Here is a 13,228-nt window from a genome sequence, read left to right on the forward strand (position 1 = left end):
GAGGTCCTCTGTCAAGCCCTGCCAGGTGGGGGGCATGGCCTGAGGTCCCCTGGGCTGGTGCTGGGGTGGGGGGAGCAGCCTGAGGTCCCTTAGCCCAGCACCAGGACGGGAAGCGCACCTTGAGGTCCCCTATCAAGCCCTGCCAGGTGTGGAAGGCGGCCTGAGGTCCCCTGTCAAGCCCCACCGGTTGGGGGGCCCAGCCTGAGATCCCCTGTGAAGCCCTGCCAGCCTGAGGTCCCCTGTCAAGCCCCATGGGGGAGGGGAAGGGTGTAGCCTCAGGTCCCTGCTGATTGCTTGTTAAGGCTCCTTATGGGAACTTGGCCTCAGCTGTGGGTGCAGCCATCTTTGTGAAGGAGTGATGGTTAATTAGCATATTCCCTCTTTATTAGATAGGATATTTTCTTAAAATCAACTTGATCTGTATGCTCCTCTTTGAGGCCATTGACTGCCTATAAGGCCCTGCATATCTTTAAGACAACCAATATATATTTATTGCATGTATAAATGAGTTAAAAAATTAACACTCTCAAAGCACATGAGCCCACCAACATAATCTCCTTTGCATTATCACACTGTCCTTGGCAATTGAAGTTCACTTTAAGTGTCTTGACATAGAAACAAATCCTTTTGTAGAGACACACATGATGTAGTCCAAGGATCATGTTGGATGGACTAGATTGTTGAGAGAACTGATTGGGGAGACCAGAGACACAGCTTCGGAAGAAATGATTTCCTTTCAGCATAATTGACTCCATGGTCAGCTCAGTCCCTTAACCTCAATGAGCTCCATTCTTCATTCACAGAATGGGGATATATTTACTTTACAGCGTTGATGTTGATGTTAGGCTTAAAGGAGCTCATTTGATGTGGGAGCTACGAATGATGCACGCGCTATTTGCTGAATTCCCTCCCCCGCCCCCGCCATACGCCTATCTCAATTGGTGATGGATTCACACCTGCCAAATCATGAATCTAAACGTTTTAAAAATTGTTTTTCCCGTCAAATGCACAACAGGAGGCACATTTCAGAAGAATATATGTAAGCATAAACAATCATATCTGGGCCTGGGATGTAACTTTTCTGGATATACTGTCCTATCCTGCAAAGTGTAAAAGGAATGGTTCCACTGCCACGTTACCCCCAAGAATCCCTTACCTTTTGCCATCTCAGGGCTCCAGAGGGCAGATGCGATGCTGGCTGAAGACAAGTTCCAAGCAGGCCCTTGGGCCACTGCTGCAGCTCAATACCTGTGAGCAGCCTGTCCTTGGGGTGTTTGGTGGGCGTGGCGCAAAGCACCTGCTCCCGCGCGGGCCTTGAATCTTGCTCCAATCCCCTCATTTAAGGGTGTAGCTCTGCAGACTCCTAGCTATTCCCTCAAGTGTGCTTTATGAGATCCGGTTTCAATTCCCCAGTGAGTAGCTCCCAGGTCCGGTTACAATTCCCCAGAGCTCCGTGTGTGCTGGAGGGACGGGGCCAAGGAGAGAACGAGTGTGGGGACCAGGCTCCCGGGCTCCAGTTACCGGCCGGCGCGTTCCCCGCCCCGCGCCACCGAGTGAGCGGTGGAGCCGGAGCGCCGCGGCCCCTTTAAGAGCCGGGCCCAGCCGCCCGAGGGCCGCGGGAGCCCAGAGCGCCGCGCGCCGCAGCGGAGTTGGGACCAGCGCAAAAGTTTCCTCCCAACTCCGGCCCCGCGCGCCGCCGCCCACTCCAGCCCCGGGCCTGAGGCCGATCCGCCGCTGCCAGGGCCAGGGCCAGGCCGGGCCGGGCCGGCAGTTTCGCTTTGGCGCGCGCGGAGCAGCAGCCGCGGCCGGCCCCCAGCAGGAGCCTGAGCGGCCGCGGGAGCCGGAACAGGAGGAGGAGCCCAGCCGCGTCCCGGCCCCGCCACCTGGGAGGTAGCCCTTCGCGCTGCCTTCCCTTCCCCGATCCCTGGCCCCAGGATCCCGCCTGCCCGGGGCCAAGGGGCGCTGCTGCGAGCCCCAGGCCCTGAGGGGGCGCCGGGGAGAGACACCCCGGGCCCGCCCGTGCCGCGCGTCCCCTGAGAGGGGGCTGCACCCGCCGGGCCAGACACCTGTTCACAGGCCCGGCGTGATCGCCGGGGGCCAGGATGAAAGTGACCGTGTGCTTCGGCAGGACCGGCATCGTGGTGCCCTGCAAGGAGGGCCAGCTGCGCGTCCGTGAGCTCACGCAGCAGGCGCTGCAGAGGTACTTGAAGACCCGGGAGAAGGTGAGCCTGCGTGGGGGGCGCGCGGGGCGGGGGAGGCGCGCGGGGCGGGGGAGGGGGCGCGGCTGCCGGCTGTCTCCCCGCGAGCGCACAGAGGGAGGCCAGGTGCCCGGAGGACCGACCGGCTGGCGACGCTCAGAGGCCTCAGAGCACTCGGGCAATTTGATTTTTCACAACCTGTGGCCACAACTTTTGGGTGTTGCTGGTATAAGCGACCTGGGTGTCTTTGGGAGTTTGTGGGCCTTCCATCTCAAAGGGGTGTGGGAGGAACCGCAGCGTGGGGATCACTTGGGGGCTGGTTGGCAATGCAGGATCCGCACCCTGATCCAAGCTCACTGCCCCAGACTCCGCTTTTAATCAAGTTCGCAGGTGATTGGCAGGACCCCGAGTTTGAGAAGCGCTGCTTTAGAAGTTGTTGGAGGGAAAGCTTCCCATGGAAGCCTTGAAGGTGCTGCTGACCTCAGGCGTTCTTTTTGACCCCCCCAAGGCCCACCCCTTTGCCTCCTTGGAATGTGAAAGTTGATTGGTGCAAGTGACATACTGGGAAGTGTAACTGATGTGGCCCTTGGAATTTCAACCTCGCCAGCTGTCCTCCCTAAGTGACTGGCAGGAACTTAGGTGGAAGGATACTGTTTGCTTACACCAACCAGCCTACATGTCAAGTGTTTATCTTTTAATGCCACACATTGCATGAACATTTACTACGTGTGTGGTCTGTGTCACATCGTGGATGACTATTGAAATGAGGACCAAGACTGTCCCTAACTCTGCCCCTGAACTCAGAAACAAGTAAACATCAAGTGAAGCTCAGGCAGTGTTTTTAAGTGTGGAATGCATGTTCACAAGACTTAGCTGGACCCTAGAAACCGTGTGAGGTGCTTGGGTAACATACTGGGCTTCTTTCTGTGTCTTCATCAATGGAGAAGGCATTGCACCCTCCTGAAACAGGATAAGTCATAAACTCTTGCTTTAGAGGCCAATTGTTCTTTTATTATTTGTTCTCATGCTGTGAGAATTGTAGAAGTGGTGTGTTGACCAATTTAATGATGGGAAGATGTGATTTCTTGTAATGGCTTACAGGTTATCCAAGGCATAAAAATGATTTTGTTTCTTCAAAGATATAGTTTGGGCAGTTAAGAAAAATCTCCGTACCTTCTGTGCTGCCGCTAAAAATTATTATACAGGAAAAAAAAATTCTACTCTGGATAAATACATGTTTATGTTGCCTTGAACAATGAAGGGCTTGAGAACTGTAGAGTGAGAGGTCTGTAAATATATTAAATAAAATACCCAAAGCTGAACTCTTTACTAATAGAATTGGGGTAGAGCAGGGAAAATAATCAAAGTGGCCTATAAAACTATGTGAGTATCCACTCTAATGTATTGTTATTACATTATTACAGTAGCTTGTGCTGTTTACATTGTGTAATTCAGTTAAACTGAGATGTACACATGTAACCAATTGTCTTTGAAGTCATATTTTCCTAACTTCTGAAAGTAAACTAAGGTTAATAGTAACAAAATTATTCTAGGCTAATTATTAAAGTAGATCTTATTGAAGCATTGTCTTACTGAGATGATGAATTATTTTCATTTTTAACTCTATTAAAATAATTTATGCCCTAAAATCATATTTCTTTAGAAGTTTAGTACGGAGTTGTCTAGGTAATAGAAGTAAGATATAAGCTTATAAATAACATGCAGGGAACTAACTAGGTGATATTTAATGTATTATAATTTGATCTTAAAAGATGTTAAAAAGTTATTGATATTCTGGACTGAAAGCATAATTTATAATATCACAGAATCCATAATGTAATTGTATTGATCCAGTTTACTTTATTACCAGACATTAAATTTTTCTGTTTATGTTTATATATTAGTGAATGTGGCATTTAAAGGTCACCTGCAGCTTATAAATTCTCCCTTCCTTTTTTTTTTTGGCTTTAAAATCTCAATTTAATAAGTGGCAAGTGATATTTTTCCCCCTCCCCAAATATTCCTCTCCCATAGTTCCATTTTAAATAATATTGTAATCATAATAAGGCTTAACTAGTATGAAGTCGGATTCCTAATGAAACTAAAATGTCAAGAAATACTCTGACAAATTCCATGCTCTTATCCGTTGAACTTAGAAAATAATGGGAAAAGATCAGAAATATCAAGATTCAATTTGAAAAACAATTTGTCATAAGTTTATTTATTTAAATCAGTGAAAACGAGTTAAAAGAGTGAGAATGACTTAAAAGGCTTGCTTCCCTGGACAACAAGATTTTACACCCTGCATGTAATAATAATAACTAACATGAACTGTGCAGGCACTGTCCTAGGAGCTTGACATGTATTAAATGACTTACTCCCCGAGGGTAGGTACTATTATTCCCATTTTACAGATGGGGAGAAAAGTCACACCTCAGTAACAGAGATGTGAGGAGTACATTGTGGAATTAGAATTTGACCCCAGGAACTGGCTTCCCAGGTCCTTACACTGTCATTACACAGCCCACTAGGTTATTATGCATTGGAATTTCCCCACCTTGTTTATTTTTTACAGTTGTTTTTAAAAAGACAATTCCATCTACAAACTGCTACAATAACATAATGACAAAGCAATTTTGTTTCTTGCGGAGAGGCAGGACATCCACAGTGTCCTCTTGATTATCTTTTACTATAGAGATCTGTCTGTTTATAAGGAAGAAGTCTAATTTCCGAGAACAATATTGCAGGACTTGCAAACAAAGTATGAAAAATGTCCCTCAGTCTAATTACAGATGGAAAAATGGGCTAGATCTCATCAAGGTAGAGAGTGCTGTACAGAAAACTAATTTGGTGGGAACCCAATTTAAGTTAAGTTGGTTTCTTTCGGGTCCCTGAATAATTTAGATGGGAGAAAGTCAGATTTCACGATTCGGGGTTTCTAAAGTTTGGAGGGTAAGTGAAAGCCAAGGAGGGCATTCTGGGTTTTGTGGGCAGCATCGGAGAAGTATCTATCTGTTGCTGAGAAGAAACAAATAAGACTGGTATTTGTGGAATGTGAGGAACCAGCTGAGTCAGCATCAGATAAGGCAGGAAGTAGGTAGGGTAGGGTGCTGAAGAAACTGAGGAAGGTGCTAATTTGAAATCTGCGACTTTGAGGTTTCTACTACCTCCCCACACTCTCCCATTTGAGGAACTCCATTGGGGAGGCGATTTGACTAATGGGGAAGAATTATGGGATCACTTGTCTTCGGATTCTGGTAGTTTATCAGCATCCCAGGCTCTAAATCCAATTAAGTTAAGTATTTAGTGGAGAGGAGATTGTCTTTTTAAATAGTCAAGATGGGGGCCATTGAGTAATTAGTTTAATTTATCATCAAAATTATGTGTCACAGGTGGAGGGGAGATTGAGCCCATATCCTGCAGGGGCTCAACTCTAGCTGATTATTAGTCACCTTTAACTTTAACATTTAACATTTAAAACAATACAAATGCCTGAGTTCCTTTCTCCAAGATTCTCATGCACTGGGCTTGGAGTGGAGCCTGGATGTAGGTATTTTTAAGGCACTCTAGGTGATTCTAATACCTAGCCAGGGTTGAGGACCACCAATCCACAACCACTAATCTTGGTATCACTGAACTCATTTGATTTTAAATTATTTCCATGGCAGATACTGTACCTTAGGCATCTGTAGATCAATCTGTCATTAGCAACTGTCCCTTTATTCCTACCCTGAATGAATTCTCTCAGCAGGTTCATCTGAGCTCAAATAATTTATTAAGTTGAACATTCATTACATATACCTATATTCGCGCGTGCGCACACACGCACACACACAGTGAGGTTGAAGTGAATAATCTGTTTAGTAACAAGAGTGTATGGTGTATTCAGCAGTTGAAATGAATCCTATATATAAAAGCCTAATATGCAAATTGACTGACCGGTGGAAGGACTGGTTGGCGGGGGGTGGGGCCAGCAAGTGGGCAGCGCCAGGCCAGCCAAGGCAGGTGCCAGTGGGCAGAGGGAGGGGATGGTGATGGGGGGGGGGGTGGCGGCGACCATTGTTGGTGGTGGAGGGGCAATTGGGGGGCAGGGCTGGCCACTCACTGGCTGGCACTGTCCCCAGATTGGCCTGCGGGTCACCTCCCACAGGGGGAGCAGGCCTAAGCCATCAGTTGGACATCCCCTGAGGGCTCCTGGTCTCCGAGAGGGTGCAGGCAGGGTTGAGGGACACCCCAACCGTCCCAGTGCACAAATTTTCACTTACCAGACCTCGAGTGAGATAATATGAACATTGAGTTCATGGGAAAATAGGTGTGCTGCAATTTTTCAGAAGCTGATTTGTGGATCTGACTGTATGAGAAACCGTTTTCCTTTCTCTGTTTTTTAAATTAATGAAACATTTGATAAAATTCTCAAAATGAATCTCTTGTGTTCAGACATTTTGAATAATGTGTTTGTTTTACAAGCCGAGGCCAGCTTCCCAGATCTGAACAAGTCAACAGTAACAACTTTATTTCTTGATTAAATGTGGGATCAGAATCTAAGAGCACTTGTACAATAATGAGAATCTGGTACACTGTCCTATGGGACTAGTGTAGAGGAATACGCTAGCACCCTTGAATTTCTGAACTTTTCAGCTTTTCATGACTTGTTTCCATATTTTAAGGTTTTTTTTACACATAAACTAGGACCATATTGCAAATGCTTTCGGGGCACTGACTTACTTGAGTGCTTTCCTTTCTGTTCAGTTCTCTTCTCTCGTAACGTGTGGACTAGACGTTCTTCCCAGTGTGTGGTGGCACTGACTCCCCATGAGAGTGGCACTTGCTTCTGACTTGCTTTTGGTTCTGCTCCTTGACTTTCATTGGACAGCCTCTGAGTTTGCAAACACAATGCTCGCGGGGCCGGCTGTGTCCAAGAGATGTGCTTTCTTAGTTCCACTCAGTGTTATGTTTTGACGTAATTGCCATGTTTAAATATTTTGAGATTCCATGCAAGAATACAGATTTCCATCTTTTTTTTTTTTGCAGGGGGAGGAAGGGAGATAACAGTACCGAAGCTCGGACAGTTCTGAGCTTCAGTTTCCCACATAGCGATGGTTAGTGGCAGCTGAGGCCTGTCTTTCCTCTTTAGAAGGAATGCTCTCGCCTCCCTTACTGCCTCCCGAAAGTGAGTATAAGTTACCGTCCTCAGGCTTAGCTTTTAATCTCATTCCTATTTGCTTACTTACGGGCCACTTCATGCACTGTTGCTGTTTGGCTGGCTTGTTTATAGAGTTTTGAGTTTGTGGCCCCTGGACCTTCTCTCACCTTCCCCTGTGGCCTAACATAGGGTTTATTGGCCGTGGTTTTGACTGTAGTTTAGTTAATCTGGGCTAAGTTAATTGTCCCACGTGGGAGGATCACAGCCCTGATTTGTAGTTTGGAGCACTGCGCTCAAATGGCTTAGTTAACCAGTATTCATTCCCAGGGTATTTGTGCCACAGATACTCTTTGAGGAAGTTGAGCAAGTGATATTGTCAGGTTTTTATGAGCCTATGTTTGCTGAGGTGATTGGTTGTTGAAACAATGTAAGTTGTGTATTAAAAATGCAGAGCTTTGGGCCTTTCTTGGAAAGTCTAAAACAGTGAAGCCCAGTAGAACTTTCGGTGATGATGGAAATGTTCAGCATTTGTGTGTTCCCAATAGGGTAGCTTCTAGCCTTGTCTGGCTACTAAATACTTGAAATGTGGCTAGTGCAAACGAGGAACTGAATTTTACATTTTAATTAATTTAAAGTTAAATAGTCACAAGAGACTTACTTATTGGACAGTTCAGCTCCTCCGATGATTTCTCTCAGCTGCCTTTGCAAACCACTGGTCTGCAGCTCAGATCCCAGGCAGACCTTCACCTGACCTTACAGATCTTGCTCTCTGCTCTGTCGAGAACTTCGCCATCAGAAAAGGATCTTTGTTTACTACGCTTTGGTATCCACAGGCAGTAGGAGAGAGCCTTTATATTCTTAAATCCTCCTCCAAGACAAGAGCAAAACCCAGCTGACTTATAGAACAGGTTGAGGCTTATGCCTTTGATGCACCAGCCTAATGCAGTGGTCGGCAAACTGCGGCTCGCGAGCCACATGAGGCTCTTTGGCCCCTTGAGTGTGGCTCTTCCACAAAATACCACGTGCGGGCGTGCACGTACAGTGCGATTGAAACTTCGTGGCCCATGCACAGAAGTCGGTTTTTGGCCCTCAAAAGAAATTTCAGTCGTTGTACTGTTGATATTTGGCTCTGTTGACTAATGAGTTTGCCGACCACTGGCCTAATGCATCCTCCATTTCTGGTATTAGGCGGATGGTGGGCAAATAAGGAGGGTGAACAAAAATCTAGACATTTTTAGTGAGACTTAGATGCTTCTGGATGAGCTCATCAACATAAGGCTCCAAATATCATCTGTTTAGTGACACCCCAGATCCCTCCTAAGAACCCCAAGCTCCAAGAGGGCAGAGTCCTTGACAACTTTGCATGGATGTCAAGGAGGAACCTTACACTTAGCATGTCCCAAACTGAATTCCAGATCCCCTAGTCTAAATCCACCTCTCCCACGAGTCTTCCCATCTCATTAAGTGGCAATACCATCCTTCTAGTTGCTCAGGCCAGAAATTCTTGTGATAACCCTTGATTTCCCTTTTTCTCTTATGATCCATATGCAATCAATATGCAGGTCAGAAAGTTAGCACCTCTGCCCCAAGACTGCTGGCCTTGGGCCTACTTGCAAGGCTGGTCCTTAATTGGCATCTGGGAGCTTAGATTTGGGGAGGGTTTCCACCACTCCTTGAAGAGAATGACTCACTGTGCTGTAATTGTTCACGCAAACAATATGGTTTGTGCTTGAATACCTGCTCTTTTTCTGGAGGTCTGGAACTTTTGAGGCCGCTAGGTAGAGGAGGGACCTATACCATCAGCCCCCCAGTGAAAACCTTGGATGCTGAGGTTCTAATGAGCCTCCCTGGTAAATGGCATTTCACATGTGCTGTCAAAACTCATTACCAGGAACGGAGGCGGGGGGTGTCCAACTTGAGAGGATCCTTGGAAGCTTGTGCCCAGTTTTTTTTTTTCCAGACTTCACCCATGTGCCTTGTCCCCCTCCTACTTTGGCTTTTTGCCCTCTTGCTGTAATACGTCATGGCTGTGAGAATGGCCATATGCTGAGTTCTGTGTGTCCTCCCCATGAAACATTGAACTTGAGGATGACGAGACACTATTTCTTACCATTCAGACCCTCTCTCTCTCCCCCAGCCACACTGATATCGTGGCTGTTACTCAAACATGCCAGGTAGGCTCTACCTTATGTGCTGTTTTCTCCACCTAAAATACTTGCCCACAGTTATCCACTTATCGGGCTTCCTTATCTTTTTCATCTTAAAAGTTTGTTTCCTTCTCCACAAACCTTCCTGACCACACCATTTATAACTATAACCCCTCCAGCCGTCCACTATATTGCTTTTCTGCTTTGTATTTTTCTCCACAGAACTCTACAGCAGGGTATTGAGACTTCTTACATGGCAGCTCAGGGCTCCAAAGGGTGCAAAATTGGAAGCTGCCAGGCACCCTTCAGGCTGAGACCTGCAACTGGCATGATGTGTTCTGCCATGTTCCATTAGTTCGAGCAAGTAACAGGTTCAGCCCAGATTCAAGGGAAAGGATTACACAAGGAGCTGAATAACAGCAAGTGTAGAATTCTTTGGAGGGCCACCAATGTAACTGGTCACAAAACTAGCCTCAGTGATAGACATGTGAAGATCAATCAGTCACTGTCTCTGGCTTTGATGAGTTTCACAGACTTCTGGGAGATGAAGCACACCTGAGAATGAACCAGTGGAATGTTTGCCTGGATACGATGGAGATAAGGAATGCCCTGAAACAAAAGACTGAAACTGTTGGGAAGCTCCATGAGGAACTTGCCGGGTAGAGAAGTGGGATGAGGCTTTCCAGGGGGAGGGGGTAAAGTGAGAAGGCATCCACTGGCTGAGAGGGTTGTGAAAAGCTGAGTGTTGCCCAGGGAGGAATGGTGGTGCCCAGACGAACTTGGACTGAATCGTGAAGGCCCTTGGGTGCCTGCCACCTTAAGGGATTTTCATGCTTCCTTAATGCAGTTTCGGTTTTATTACAAATACATTGATGTTATTTGCATGAGTCTAAAATTATTTAAATGAAATTTAAAGAATGGAGAGGATTTTAGAAAATTTGGTATTTCTGTTATGTTACCCTGGTTGTCACACCTACCTCTGCTACTCTGCTATCAAAAAGATGATCAAGATCTGGTACCTAAGCCCATGGTTACTTTTAAGTCCAAATTTTTATTGAGAGAGAGAGGCAGCCTCCATCTGACTTTGAGTAGGGGAAGAGGAGAATATTATGCAACATTTCCCAAGGGAGGGAGTAGTAGGAGATGTGATTGTGGGAGGGAGTAGTAGGGGATGTGATTGTGGGAGGGAGTAGTAGGGGATGTGATTGTGGGAGGGAGTAGTAGGGGATGAGACTGTTAAAATGAAGGCAGGGTCAGAGCCAGGAGGCCTTTGGTAATGACTAGCTAAAGAGCTTGAGGAGGCTGGGCAGGTGCTGATATTGTGTGATTTGCCTTTTTGTATGACTCATGGAGACAAAGGCAACTGAGACTGGAGGTGGAGAAACTGGCCCATGTGTTGCTGTGGGAGGAGAGGTTACCCATATTGAGGCAGAAGAGAAAATGGTCTGAGATTTCAGGGCAAAGTAGTCAGACTTTTAGGAGTTGATTCTCTATGGGTAGAAATGGGGAGAAGAAGCAATGTGAGATTTTTGTAGTCACTATTCAACAGACATTTCAATGTCTGCAACGGTGTTCTAGGCTCCAAGGCCTGGGGCTACAGGGACAAGTAAGACATGGTCTGTGCCCTCATGGAGAGCTGGGAGGAGCGGTGGGAGACAGAAGATGGAGGAAAGGGTTGTTGGGAAGTGCTGGGGGCCTGGCTGAGGTCATAAATCGCGAGTTCATCAAGATGCTAATCTTTTGCATCAGTTTGGCATTGGATTAGAGCCTTGATGCAAGATTGGGATTTGAGGGCAGATGTGGAAAAAATGTGGCATCTAGAAATAAGAGCATTTGGACTAAGTTGAATGCATGGACTATACTGTGCTTTCCCCCCAGACTTCTGTGATAGAGATTCAAAGTGGCTGGAAGTCCTCGACCTTCCTCCCGCCCCCTCTGTGACCGGGAAGGCAGAGAATGTGGACTCTCTAGCTCTCTGGCTTCTAGTTGGGGTCAGCCATGGCAGAGGCCCCAGCAGGAGAAGGGAGTGTGTGGGCAGCTCCCTTCTGGCCAAACCACTGTGGATTGGCTCCTCTCTTTACTGAAGGCCATAACTCCGATCAGGCAGCCCTCCCCACACTTTTCTGTTCACTGTATTTGCATCTGCTCTTTTCTCTGGCTTCTGGGGTCCTAGAAGATGGAAGGGTTTACCACTGCTGGGAGCACTATTCCTTAATGTTTTCCCTTAACCCTGTACAAGCCTCTATAAATAGTTTCTTGGTTAAACTCCTAAGTGCCTAATTTGAGTGGACCATCTATTTCCTGCCAGGGTTTTGACTGATAAATACAATAATAATAGAATCTCCTTCATGACCCAGTATCCACAACACATATACACAACGCAAATAAAAGTTTCATGAGTGTACTTACCCTCACTGTGGATGTTGCCCTCTGATATTTTCAGTCTAAATTTTTTATTTAAAAAAGTTGTTGGGAAAAACATTGCATTGATTTCACTGCCCACTAATGGGTTAGGGCCCATGTTCAGAAAAAGAGTGGGGCTCCCTGATGTTTAGAGGACATTGGGTGGGTCATCGAAAGTGCCCATAGCTCTAAGATCCCATTGTTTTATGGATTGAGAAAAAGTGTGAGGCTGGAGGCTGAAGGTAAATTGCTAAAGTCAAGTACTTATTATAAGGCCATAAATAGATTTCTCTATGGGTTATAATGCCAAGTACCTTATGTATATATAATAAGACTTGGATCTTGAGACTTGGTGAATGCCCAGCACGTGAGCTAAGACTCTTCTTGGCCTAGAAGTCTGGATGGCTTCATACAATTTTGGAGAAATGGAAGGAGTTTTACTTGTCATCCCGTATTTCTTTTGTCATGACATATTAATAGTATTGGTAACTTTAAATATTAGGTTCTGGATTACTTCCTTTTGTAGCACAGAGTTGAGGAAATGCAAGATGGATAACTACTCTTTGTCTCTGTATTTAAAGGCACATTGACAGAGATTCAGTGGGCTTGAGAGTTTTGACAGCAGTGTTTGATCAGAGACATTTTCCCAAAACCTTATATAAATCAAACTGCACTTCAGGAACTTCTAGGTAAAAAATACATATTGTTTTGGTTCTGCAACTAGATTTGCATTTCAGATCTGCATTTTTTTGTGTTCCACGTTTGTCTGTGTTTGAGGGAGGGCTAGTTGGAGATGTGACTGTAGGTAGTGAGGGCTCCCTAGCTTATCAGTTGCTTATTCGTTCTCTAGAGTTTCCATGAAAAAGTACCACAAACTGGGTGGCTTAAAACAACAGAAATGTATCCCCTCAGAGCACTGAAAGCTAAAGGTCTACAATCAAGGTGTTGACGGGGCCATGCTCCTTTCAAAGCCTGGGTGCGAGGAGGCTTCCTTGCCTTTTCCTGTTTCTGGTGGCCCAGACATTCCTTAGCTTGTGGAAGCATGACTAAATTTTCAAAGAAGGTCACATTCACACGTTCATAGTTACCAGGGACCAGGACATCCACATCTCTTTTCAGGAGGACACAATTCAACTGAGAAACAGTTGCTATTCAGTTTAATGCATCCCTCCCACCCCCCGCCGCCACCCCTGCCCCCGCCCGCCCCGCTTTCATAAGAGTCATTGGAGGAGTACTGTCAATTCCTCACAATGTTTCTCTCTCTCTGTCTCTCTCCCTCTTGTTCACTCACTGCAAAATGGTCCACAGATAACTTGCTTTCTACTTCATTGAGAAAT

The 13,228-nt window shown here is 46.1% G+C and overlaps 1 protein-coding gene across 1 annotated transcript in view; it reads left to right on the forward strand.

The window, feature by feature from the left end:
* The first annotated feature begins 1,798 nt into the window (after positions 1-1,798).
* The window catches only part of PARD3B (par-3 family cell polarity regulator beta), a 925,380-nt gene continuing 913,950 nt past the window's right edge, over positions 1,799-13,228 (forward strand). Inside the window, exon 1 of the mRNA XM_080668084.1 lies at positions 1,799-2,222. Within this exon, the coding sequence (XP_080524210.1) occupies positions 2,103-2,222 (120 nt within the window). The 5' untranslated portion in view covers positions 1,799-2,102. The remainder of the gene's footprint in view (positions 2,223-13,228) is intronic.

This window comes from Plecotus auritus, assembly GCF_963455305.1.
Source record: "Plecotus auritus genome assembly, chromosome: 5".
In the NCBI taxonomy this organism is placed as follows: Eukaryota; Metazoa; Chordata; class Mammalia; order Chiroptera; family Vespertilionidae; genus Plecotus; species Plecotus auritus.